The following is a 12,759-nucleotide window of genomic DNA, read 5'->3' as shown; positions in this document are numbered from 1 at the left end:
TTCAACAAGAACACAAAGTACCTCATCATTTATTATCATCGTTTACTGATTCATGCAATTTCATTTCAATGTTCATCAAGATTGAGTTGGTCCAGCTCCATTCGCATCTACCGAAGCACTTTCGTTTTCATCTACTCCATTCGATGATTCATCCTGTCCGGGTACTGAATTGGAAGGTATTTCCAAAGGTGATTCCATCGTGAATAGCATCATGGGTGTATCCCCGTTATTATCAGATTTAGATTTAACGCTAATTGGCGTATTTCCATCTCTATCTTCTATATTGTCATATAAAGAATTCGAAGGTGAGTTTTGATTTGTAGGTGTTTTGGAAGTATTATTATTATTAGTGATAGTAGTAGTAGTAGTGGTCTCTTCAATTTCACTTGATCTTCTAGACCGTATTTGTGGATTCAGTAAGTCGGAAGCAGAATTTGATTTTCTCATTTTAACACCTAATTTCATACTGGATGATCTTGGTATTTGTTGTTCATGTTGATCGCGATTGATAGTGTTGGGAGTTTTACCAATATGATGACCCGTTATGGAAGTGGTAGAAGAAGGTTCATCACTAGATCTTCTAATAATTTCAGGTAATTCAACTGGACTTGTAAATTCTTCTCTTCTTTGATGATTTTCATTTACTTCTCGTTTGTGATCCTGTTGAGTTTGATCCGAGATAGGTAAAGCTAGTTTAGGTATACTAGGCTTTTGTCCTTGTCCGTTAGATTCTTTATTGATGTCTTTTACAACATTATCTAAAGTATCTTCTCTCAAACTTCTAGCAGCAGCTTGTAAAGCGACATGTCTAACTACTTTCCATTCTCTATCTTCTCTTTCACCTTCATATTCCAATACTTTTATCCAAAGTTTCAATTTGGTTAATTGTAATCTATCAGATCGAATTTTATGTGCTAAAGGCGGAATAGATGAAGATAATCTATCTCTAGTTGATTTCTGATATGGTGTGAGGATTGATATATTCCTCATTGATAACAAAGAGGATTTTAACGATTCTTCAATTGGTATACATTGTTTTCGAAGTTTTGCTAGATGTTCCTACCACCAGAAAATATGTTAGTTAACGTGTCAATGGGGAAGAAGAAGAGGTAACTCACGTAGATTGCTGAGACACGCGAGGTATATATATGCTGTTTCTCATTGGTAGGCAACCCTTGAGAAGGAGGTACGCTAGTACTTAACGAGTGAATCTGCTGATGATTGACCGATCCGGCTTCACCTCTTCCAGCAGCTAATTCAGCTTTGACTACACCGAAAACTTCTTCTAATTGTTCACCTTCATGTACAACCTCGTTACCCCCTTCTTCAACATTCACATTTCCATGTTTAGCTTTTATTGAAGCGGTTAGATGTTCGTTGATGTGTGGAGAAGGTGGACCATCGAATAAACCAAGTCCTAAGCCATTGGAATCCCCAAAAATCGCTTTTTTACCACTTCCTACAGATTGTTGATTACCACCACCAGCACCTCTCAATTCCCTTTTATGTGATGCGGCAGCTGCAGCTCCAGCTAAAACAACTTGATCTTTTCTCATTGTAGGCCCTTTCATCTTTATGTCAACAGTCTTGAAAGTTGATGCGTAATTGATTAATGTTATCCATTCATTCATCTCGAACTCGTCAGAAGACTGGAGTAGATATTGTCGAGATTGCGGCATGACAAATCGGAATGTATTGGGGTACTACAAGATACTGTTAGCTTCGACGGACTGATGTCTAAAGTAAACTTACCGCTGTGAAAGTACGATCATACACAGCTACACAATCTTTTAATGAGAAAACTTCATCGGGTTTGAAAGATGTTTGACGAGGTAATAATAATTGACCTGCATTTGTATTTTGCAACGATTGAATCTGTTCAAGTAAAGTGAGAGCCCAAGTTGGATCTTTGAAGAAGAGAAGTTGAGATGATGTAAGTATAACACTCCAAGATTTCCATTTCCTTGAAGCTTTCTTTGATGTTTGATCTGTATCATCTATTCAAGTGATAAGATATCAGCCACATATCGAGGAACAAGAGAGATACATTTACTAACCTTTTCTAGATAACAATCCAACTTTCACAACTCGCAATACTAAATCTTCAACTTTCTCTTGATCTTTAGCGCCTACAGTATATCTTCTAGCTGGTGTAGTCAATTTACCTGGAACAACTCTTCTACTATTATTTATTGAATTAGAGTTAGAAGTGATATGAGAAGGTATGATTAGATTATGGGAATTAGCGAAAGCTTGACATAAATAATCTAGATCCAAAAAAGGTCTTGTACCCATAAATGAAAAAGGACTGTCTATCGGTACTTGGTTTTCAATATTTTCAACTCTTAATGTACCTAATAAACCTCTAACTATCATATGATAAACATCTATCTTACTTTTACTACTTGGTAAAGGTATAGGTATAGGTAAATTTCCATTACCGGTACTAACGCTAGTGGCCGTACCTGAAATAGCATTATGTATAGGTGCAGAGAATGTTGGTGTTGATGGTCCGAATGTAGAAGATGATGATTCGTAACCTGAAGATCGTTTTAAATCTGTATCATCTTCAATAAAAACAAACGGGGTGAAAGTGATATTATCAAAGAAAGCTTCTAAAACTAAAGGCGATACACCTTCCATACGTGTATTTCTAACATAATCTCCTTTAGCCATTTTGTTTTTATTGGATTTATTAAATGCATCGGTGTGTAGCATCATCATTGAGAAAGCTAGAACGTATGTGTTATCTGGAATACAGGCAAGGTCAATCAGTTCCACATGTAATTCAGATTCATTACTGAAATTAACGACTCACCCTTTTGACCAAATAGACCAGGTTCACATTCTTCGTATCTTCTTGAGAACGCTTCAATGACTCTATCTATTTGTTGCGTTTCTTTGGGTAGGCTCATATGCATGAGTAGTCTTCTAAGAGCAACGTCCAGAGCGTTGTGGGTAAAATCGAAAGTTGCCATATACAAGCGGAGAGCTTCAAGGTAAAACTCGTCGCCACTGTTCACATACATTTGCAACATTGCTTTGTCAGCTTTCCGACTCTTTTTGGAGACGTCATATGAGCTTACCTTGAAGCTAGTACATTAGCAATTTCATTCCTTCCTACATTATTAACAATCCTATCTAACCATTGGTTTGGTGATTCTTCGTTTTCTCTTTGGGATAATTGTTTCATCAATGAATTTGACATTGTCGTCGTTGTTGCTGATAGACTTCCTGTAGAAGGTCTTGGACTTGTACCTGGACTCAAGAAACCATTTGTAGTCGTGTAAGAGTTCGAACCATCTTCCCATGCAACACCACCACCTTGTCCAGTTGTATTGAAAGTAGTTGATGACGACAATGAACCGCCACTTGATCTAGGGGGTAAAGGAAATAGCGATGATGAGTTATTCTTAGGTGAAGAAGGTCCAATTGAAGATGAGTTTCCACTGCCACCAAACAGCCCATTAGAAATCCTATGTATAGTTCCTGGGCGTCTGCGTGGTGGGGTAGCTGCAATAGGGAATAGATTTGGCGAACTTGGTCGATTTGGAGGTACGAATGGGTATGCAGTAGGTGCTAATGATATCGTTGAAGCTCTAACTCTGTTTTTACGAGCTGTTTTAGTTTCTTGTTGTAGTGGTACTTCAGGTTTAGATCCTAAAGATGACATTGACGGTGTGAATGATGTCCTAGGTGATCTTGTTTGATCAATGTTTCCTTCCAATCCAATTCCCGTTCCTGAACTGGTTGATGGCCTAGCATTATCTTCACCTATAGATCTACCTCTTAATGCAGCAGTAGAAGAACCCATAGATGAAGAAGAAGTTGATGGTCTCATTCTTTGGCTCTTACCAAATTCACCTATCAGGCCAGGGGGTATATTACCAAATTCATCAATTTCACTACTACCTTTTCTAAGTAAACTACTACTTCTACTTCGATTAGTTGATTTTGAGAATACGCTACGCATTCTACCGATTATAGCTGAGTTGCCTGAGTTGGATCTGTCACCTAATTTAGGTCTTGAAGAAGGAGTTTGAGGAGAAGAAGATAATGATAACGAAGGCGATTGACTATTTGGTGTACTTGGTCGAGGTAAAGGTAAATGTGGATTAGATGATTGAGTGACCAGTTTTTGAGGGGGTAAAGGTGCATCTGACCAAGATCTGACCCTACCTTCTTTGAATTTAGGAGGTGCTTTTAGAGGTGAAGCTGAAAGTTGCGGTATTCCCTGTTCTGGAAGAGAATCCAACGGAGATGATATTGATGACCTGGAGGAATTATGTCTTTCTCCTCCATCCATCCATGGTCTTCTACCAGGACCCCAATTACTTCCTTCAGGCGGACTAAATAAAGTTTCCTCTTTCTCACTTTGTGGTGTAGAAACCCATGGTCCACTTTCTGGAATAAAAGGTGATATAGGATCATGAGTAGGAAGATTGAATGACGATGCGGATGATCGAGCTGTATGGTTACGCATGCCTGCATTAGGAATTGCCATCGGTACTACTTGTACGGAAGGTGGTTCAGATTCATCATCAGTTGTTTTAGCGGATGTTCGTCGATTGAATATACTGGAAATCTTGCTCTGCCCCGTTGTAGGCATACTCGTAGTGCTTTTAGTAGAAAGGTTATATTGAGGTTTTCGCGGAGTAGGTTGTTGAGATCCATAAAATTCGTTACTTGTCTGACGAGGAGAATCAAGATTTTCCATACTTCCGGATTTAACTGGTCCTTGGATGAGATCGACGTCGCTTTTATTCAGGTCAATAGTTGGATTTGGCTGCTCTCCAGCTTGGATCTTCAACTGAGCATCTGAGGTTTTGCGCTTCACGGTTTTTCTTACACCTAACCATTCTAAAACACCTCCAGAAGATTTACTTATACTTTCGCCTAGATTCGCTTGTTTTGCTTCTAGCGTGACACTTGAATGATCTTCCACTTCTGAGTTATGTATGACAGGCGGAGTTTTACCGAAAAATCCAGATAAACTCCTTGCTCTTCTCACTACTTTACGTTTCTCCTCCGGCTGGTGTTCATCAGAAGATTTTTGAGGTAAACCATCAGGCTCAACAAATGCTATTTTTGGTATAGGACTAGGTGAACGAGATGTAGGGAATGGTGAAGATACAGATTGATTTTTAGCAGGTACAGGTGGAGGTGGTGGTGAATCTGTATTCCCTCTTGAAGTGGGTAACAGAGCTGATGGTAAGCCTAATCCAATCTTACCATTTGGTGTTGAGCTAGAATTCGAGTTTGAAGCTCCATCTCTACTTTGTGACCTTTTATTCTGTTGTTTTTGTTGCTGTGAACCTGTCGCAGAATCCCTCGCATATCCATTCGCCGACCTACTTCTTCTTTGCGTTAGAGGTGGCTTTTTGGGTGTCTTTGATAATTTCCTAGGACTACTGGGTGTAACTACTATTCCTCTTGGTATTTCAGGTTTCAAAGATGATATAGATGATTGAGAGTTGTCAGTAGGTAATGGTGGTATAGGCGGTATAGGTGGTAAAGGTCGATCAAAGTCGATAGGTATCGGTGGTTGGGATTTATCAATATGTAAAGACGATATTCTAGGTGAAGGTGTTTGAGAATTTGGGTTTGAAGGTGTAGATAAAGAAGGTATAGATGAAGTACGTTGTTTGATGTTTGGTCTTTGATCTTTGAGGGATGTTGAGGATGACCTTGGTGCAGGTTTAGGAGTTTGAGAGGAATATTCAGGTGGTGAGAATGGATCACGATCACTCGCTGTACGTGAGAACGTTCGTGTACGTATCGAAAATGACTGTGTTTGTTGCGGCTGATAGATGATAACATACACGTATAATCAATGAGATCATTCATTCCACCCCTATCTACTTGAACAGTACTCACTGTGTTCTGATCGCTTATATCAGGTTTTATTGTACGATCTGAAGAAGTTCTAGGAGTTTGTTGTTTCATTCCCAAGCCTTTATAGCTACTACCTAAATCGTTCATCCTCATTACTTCAAAATCATCTTCATGACCTTTAGACTTCCTTTTTTTCTTCTTCTTCACTGTCTTTTCTGGATCACCATCTATCGTTAATAATTCTTCTTCATCGTGGTCGTAACCTTCTTCCTGGGATTGTTTCCTCGCCGATTCTGAAGATAACCTATCGAATAATCCTCCCGCTTCGCCGTTGCTAGTATTATCACTAATCACAGGAGCAAGTCCCACGTCTTCCGCATTAGATCTAGTACTTATATTACTACTATTACTCTTCCTTCTCTCCCTTTCTTTTCTCGTTGGAGACTCGTTATGAGTACTTGGACTACTGATCACACTTGGCGAACCTATTCCTAAATCAAACCATGATCTTCTCTTAACTGATTTTGCTGTACTTGGGGGTGTAGCTGGTGGAGGGTCTGGTACAGGTCTAGTAGGTGCTGAACGAGGTTTAGATGGTCCAGCTTCTGCATTTTGATTCATTGAAGTCGAACTGTTCATTTTTGACTAAACAAAATGCAAGTGCTTGATATCACTTTATCACTAGAAATATGGCTTGTTGGAATCCATTTGAGATTTTACGTTCGCCATTCAAGCTCTGTAAGTGACATTCTCGGATACCGATACCGGTTGTATCAAGTGGTGTTTTCGATATTTGCGCGTCAATTGTATTTTGTATTGGTCTAATACTATCGAGAAGTTATTCAGACTAGTAGTTCTATCGTTCTCGAAATCGTTGATGGTGCTCAAGTCTATTTTGATTATACAAGCTGCGTTATGGTAGATAATGGTTGAATAGTAGTCAATGATTCAATTGGAATATCTTACAAGTAGTAGTCGAAATCTGTCCCGGTTCGCGTCCTCGGTTCTCGGTCCATCCCGTAATTTGGTAATACCAGTAGTAAGAACAACGAAAAAAGCCCCGGTTTACGGTTTACAATAACCTCTTTGTTTCGTTTCAACTCCTTTGGTACAAGGATGTATGTTACTACCAGGTCTACAGAGGTTTTGATGAAGATTCTCAGGCTGCTTGGCGGTGACAGTGACAACACTGCCTTGACACTACTATGCATAGCTGTCCTGCTGCGACAACATCATCAATCTCGAAAGTATGGGCCTCGAAAGATAAGGGGATCATAGCTTGTTTCCACGTGAGCCGGTGATCTAGGCCTAGAACCCCGTTAAATATGGACAACGTCATTTACATGGTTATGCTTGTTCCCGGTACCAAAGGGTGAAGAGTCAAGATCCCTTGATTGCGCTATCATCTTTGGCGTTCCATGGACAGGTAGTCATTTCAATCACCAAAATCTATTCTTTAATAAAGATCATATATACTTTTATGCATATGTATCTATCTCTCACATGCACATGGATGCATATCACATATGATGATTGTCATTACATCTATCTCATAGAATGAAACACAAGAAAAATCGTAGCTATGCTTCCCAACCTTTAGCTAATTCTTCTAATCTTTTTTCTTTCCCTTTACCTATCCTACCACCATTTTGATTTTTACCATAAATATCATTTTGAATTAAATTTGAAATATATTTACCTGTTGCTAAACTTGATGTCAAACCAGGTGAATTAAATCCTAATAATTCTACAAAACCTTTTCTATTTTTATCTCTATCATGTCTAATTAAAAAATCTGAAAATCCTTGACTACCTGGAGCAGCTATATTTGGTCTTATACCTGAATAATCTGGTGATAAATTTTTGGGATTTATAAAAGGTAAATAATCTAATACAGATTCAGCGAATTTTGATATAAGGTCTGGTGAATCTGAAGGTGATAAATGTTTTTCCCAAAAATCTGGATTATTCATCGCTTCTTCCCATGTTCCAATCACTTGAACATCAGGTCCAAATTTGATGTTACCGTCTAAGTCTAAGGTCTAGTGGAGACATAAAATTAGGAATAATGTTAGCTGACGCTAGTGATAGTAGAGCAAATATCCATTATGGTTCTACGTTTTTGGCTTGTAAGCCTACTTACTAGATGCGTACCGAGATGATCGATATTGGCACTTGGACAAGGATATATCAATCTTGATACGTTCCCCACACCTGGCCCTTTATATGACATGTAATTACCTTCACGAGAGAGAGACGAGTTAGCCTATCCGTTATAGAGGAAAGGAATGTAACACGATAGTCATTCTAACCATGGGAAGGGAGTCATTTATGAAGAAAAGTACACACCTTTCACAGCATACATCTTGATATCCTGATCTCCAACAACACCTTCAGTCAAAGAGACAGCACCTAGACCAGCAGCATTCACGACGACTTGAGCTCTCACACTTTCGACATCACCTTTTTGACCTTCTTCTAAACCTTCCCAATTAGTTTCTAATTGAATTACCCAACTATCATCTTTTGGATCTTTATCAATTCTAACTACTCTTGTACCTAAAACAATTATACCTTCACCTCTATTTTCTTTTTCCAAACTTGAACTAAAATCATCAATATTGTAATCAGATTCTTCAATTTCTCTTGATAAACTATCAACTAAACCTTGTGAATCAACTATACCTGTTGAAGGTATTAATAAAGCTCCTATCACGTTTTTAGATAAATCAGGTTCTAATTCTCTTGCTTCTTCTCCATTTAAAAATTTTGTATGTATTTTAGATGATTCAATATCATTTGAGTTAGTTAAAAATGATGAATGTCGTGAATGTTTTTGCAATTTTTGTAGATATGGTATTTGAGATTCCGTTGTAGCCACAACAAGCTAGAAACGAAAACAATATCAATCAATGTTAGTGAACAGAGTAAGCAGTAATATCATAGATCACAAAGCGGTTCTTACCTTTCCAGTATTCTTATAACCTATTCCAAGTTTTTTACATCTATCATATAACAAATCTCTACCTTCTATACATAATCTGGATTTCAAACTTCCTAGTGGATAACTAGAATTGTCAAGCGGTATTTATCAGCTTCACTCTCTCCTTCCTTCATTCAATGGTACTGACTATATTCCAGAATGTATTACTTCAGAATTTCTAGCACTTCAACATTCATAATAATTCAGTTAGCTTTAATTCTATTCACCACCATAAATAGTATACCAAAAAGATGAAATGAGCAATCTTACGTAGTTTCCTGCCCTAACTTCTCAAGTATATCAATATACTATATGTCTATGATATCGGATAATCACATTAACTCACTTGACCTCTTCTTTCGACTAAAAAAGTAGTTTTATCCCTTCCTGTATTTTTCACCAATTCAGCAGCTACACTCAATCCTACTGCTCCTCCACCAATAACCAAGTGATCAATTGACGTTGAAGGTGATTTATATGGATATAATTGACGTAAATATTTAGCCCGAGAGATCGTTCTTGACATTCTATAAGATATCTCTATCGATGTTTGAGACGTAACAAAAACATCAACTGTCCTGCTTCCTCTGTCTCTGAGTCAATATTATTGCTTGATTTGTTGAATTGGGAGCGATTGAATTCAGAATCATGCATAGAGAGTGGATCAATAAACACTCGACTGTAAGATAATGTTATCGTCTGAACTTGTTCGGCTGAATCTGTCCGATCAGAATCTATGATGAATCTTTCCGTCGGATTTGGCCGTGGCCATTGATCTGTTCTTACAAGTATCATCAAATCTCAATCGATCGTAGGACTACGAAACTGATCTTGCAGTACACAATGACTGTCTCCTCAGAAACAGCCTGCATTATGATATTCAATTCACTCCATATATATCAAAATAAAAATATCCTGGCATAACGTGACAAGATACAAACGTAACTCAAGAGGACCTATAAACGTTTTAGTGTATTGTTTTCCAACTATTGCTAATCCAGTGAACAAATTGACTAATGTGAGCAGCCTAGATTTCCAAGATACTCACTGACATAGGAAACCCACATTTTTAGCTTGCATTACTGTTGAAACTGAGAAGAGGTGGAAACCGTGACTCACTAGCTCTAGCTCTTAGACTACCACCTTCTTTACCCTGATCATTTGCACCGTTGTTACCTATGATATCACCATCATTTTCACTTAAAACTTCATCATCGTTTCCACTTGAATAAGCTCCTTGATCATCATAATTATGTTCGCTATTAGTCTCATCATTTTTGTTTTCTTCATTTTGTAATTCTTTTAAATGTGGTAAATTCATTGGATGTGGTGCAGACCTTGTACCATCTTTTGATGATGAAGTTAATCTATTTATGATTTTACCTTTTAATGATCTTGATCTTTTTGTTTGTTCTTCTTTTTCAATCTTTTCTTCTTCAACAGCTTCTTTTTCCATGTTAAATGCATCAGCAGCAAAATTTACTCCAGAATCAGGTAAAACTGATCCTTTTCCTGATGTTGATTCGGCGAAATTCTCATATAGATTTTCACCTGATGCGTCTCCTCGTCCTTCGCCGGACCTGACATGATTGAAATAATAGTTAGCTTCGACAAAATCAATGGTAGTGGATGTATTTGCCTGCATGTGTTGAACTTACCAGAAATGGAAAGCTCTAGAGATAACACCGTAACTTGCAGGTGTGACTTCGACTAGATCACCTCTAGCAATTTCGACGGCCGGTACTTCATTTGGCGGTAAACCTACTAGATACGCAAGCTATTCCGAAAGGTCATGTAAGCTTCTACTCTCGGGTTTTTGATAGATGGGGTGAAAAAAGCTTACCAAACATCTGATTACAGAAGCATGCCCAATGATCAATAAATCGTCTTGACATCGTTCCAACTCGAAGATAGCAGGTTCGAGTCGCACTATGTATCGAAATTAACTGGTAAGCTATTGCAATTCTGGACAAAATTGAGTCTGCTGAGCTTACCACTCAGGTCATGATATGATTCCGCCCTTGGTGCTCTATGAGCGTAAGGATCACTCAAGAATCGATCCCATTCATCGGGATACATCTCCATTGCTTCTCCAGTTGACAGTCCATCCCAAACACCCCTGTACGTTATTGAAGTTAGTTTAACTGCATACACCGAGTAGGCAGAATATTTTAGCTTACGGGTTGATTTCACTCATTATTGGCTTCTGCACAACCTTGTAGCCAGCATGAACGAATGGCCAAGCAGTATGGTAAGCTCGTCTTCTTGCTGAAGTCCAAATCTGTAATAATGGCTGTGAATCAGCTAAACCATCATCTGGATATGCGATGGCTGATTGAGGGGAGACTCACGAGCAACGGGTTCTCGTGTGCGGCAGCTTCGCCGGCAGCCTTCTTTTCTTCTTTCAAAGCTTTTCTTCTAGCTACTACAGCAGCTTTCATTCTTTCAGAGTATTCCCATCCTGCTGGAGACAAGTCCGAATCTGCTTTGTAAGAATGCTCGATAAGAGATTGACCAGACTGAACATAGAACGTCAGCTCAGGGTCGGTAACAAGGTACAGTCAACAGCTCACCCTTGCAAAGTAAATAGTTCTTGGTTTTGTATGTATATTCATCAAGAAGAAACAGCATCTTGTTTGTAAATATCCTATAATCATAAGTTACAGTATCAGCAGACGCTCTCAATCGTAGCACTACATATGAAGTGACAAGCTTATACATACCTTCGATTTTATTCACCTCAATCCTCTCACCAACATTCATCACCTTGATGAAAGGTCCCTCATCTGCCGTCACAGTATCATAAACTTGTTCTTGATCACGAATACGACTCCAGTAATCTGCTACAGCGCGATCTGCGTCCCATCCAGCGTACTATATCATAGGAGAGCATACATTAGCCAATAGTATTGACTGAATCCGCCAGCTTGGAAAAATGTCATCCGTGCCCGGAAGCTGGACTTACATCTGGTGAAGATAATTTAACACTTCTGATATTTGTTGTGATAATTTCTTCTTGATCGCATATACTCTCTAAAATGACATGCGGAACGATAAGTAATCTGTTGTTCCGTTCGCCTAACACCAGCATAGTTTCCATCATCAAAAGATGAGAGTTATGACTTACCTAAGAAGATAACATGTACACCTTTACTTTCAAATTTCTGATAACAATCTTTTCTATTTTTAACATTTCCATTATTTGCATCGTAAATAACAACTTGACCACCTTGTACAGTATAAAAATCCATAATTTGATCTTCAATCTCATTCTTGATTCTCCTACGCAGAGCGTTAGTAGCTTCTGATCGCGGCGCTGTGGTGACAAAGTCAGCATACATGCTCGTTAGGGCGAGATACAGTGTTTTTTCATCCCTAGAAACGGCGATGTGCCGTATTTCAGAAGCGAATTGTGGATCACTCACATTTTGTCTGGAAATAATCTGGTGGAACGTTCTCCGCACCACCTAAAACTTTACGCCTATAATCACCTAAAGAATATACTCTTGTTTTTACACCTAACCATCTAAGGTATCTTTCTAAAGCTCTTGAAATATGTGTTTTCCCTCGTGCTACATGAAACGATCAAGGTCATGAGCTCTTTGACGGAGATATCAGGCGAGATGGTCTATGCAAGAAGCTCACCTGGTAATCCGACTGTAACGATTAGGATCAAACCGGCATGGAAAAGTCTACCTGACTGAGTGACGTATAATGGAGCTGCCATGGCGATTCACTGCACGGTTTCAAATGTAAGACTTGCTAATACCAGTAGATCTTCTTCTTGATTGGAATGATGCCTTGGGAAGTGATTTGTCACAAAGTTGAAGAGCTAGGAGATAGGTTATATGAGTCAGAATAACCAAGATCAATTTGAACATTCAATCCAGGAGAATATGACGATAAGCAGGTAGCAGGTTATCTTGAAAGGGGTGAGGTGA

The 12,759-nt window shown here is 38.6% G+C and overlaps 3 protein-coding genes across 3 annotated transcripts; all 3 read right to left on the bottom strand.

Annotated features, from left to right (window-relative positions):
* Positions 1-75: 75 nt before the first annotated feature.
* On the bottom strand, positions 76-6,456 carry L201_007268 (uncharacterized protein; the record flags this gene model as incomplete). The annotated part of the gene is made up of 7 exons (XM_066222979.1): positions 76-1,059; positions 1,119-1,703; positions 1,753-1,997; positions 2,058-2,750; positions 2,819-3,015; positions 3,087-5,803; positions 5,878-6,456. 7 exons carry the CDS (start codon positions 6,454-6,456, stop codon positions 76-78), a joined length of 6,000 nt encoding a protein of 1,999 aa, XP_066079076.1.
* Positions 6,457-7,415: 959 nt separating this feature from the next.
* L201_007267 (uncharacterized protein) lies at positions 7,416-9,344 on the bottom strand (the record flags this gene model as incomplete). Its single annotated transcript, XM_066222978.1, has 7 exons — positions 7,416-7,877; positions 7,979-8,076; positions 8,185-8,722; positions 8,801-8,903; positions 8,967-9,002; positions 9,089-9,105; positions 9,165-9,344. The coding sequence occupies 7 exons, from the start codon at positions 9,342-9,344 to the stop codon at positions 7,416-7,418; spliced, it is 1,434 nt and encodes a 477-aa protein (XP_066079075.1).
* A 518-nt stretch (positions 9,345-9,862) lies between these two features.
* Positions 9,863-12,545, bottom strand: L201_007266 (uncharacterized protein; the record flags this gene model as incomplete). Its single annotated transcript, XM_066222977.1, has 13 exons — positions 9,863-9,891; positions 9,938-10,398; positions 10,477-10,595; positions 10,662-10,747; positions 10,813-10,937; positions 10,999-11,099; positions 11,170-11,337; positions 11,392-11,465; positions 11,542-11,692; positions 11,784-11,851; positions 11,946-12,134; positions 12,244-12,390; positions 12,464-12,545. 13 exons carry the CDS (start codon positions 12,543-12,545, stop codon positions 9,863-9,865), a joined length of 1,800 nt encoding a protein of 599 aa, XP_066079074.1.
* Between the last annotated feature and the right edge of the window lie 214 nt (positions 12,546-12,759).

This window comes from Kwoniella dendrophila, chromosome 10, assembly GCF_036810415.1.
Source record: "Kwoniella dendrophila CBS 6074 chromosome 10, complete sequence".
NCBI classification, from domain to species: Eukaryota; Fungi; Basidiomycota; class Tremellomycetes; order Tremellales; family Cryptococcaceae; genus Kwoniella; species Kwoniella dendrophila.
This window is presented reverse-complemented; position numbering and strand designations above follow the sequence as displayed.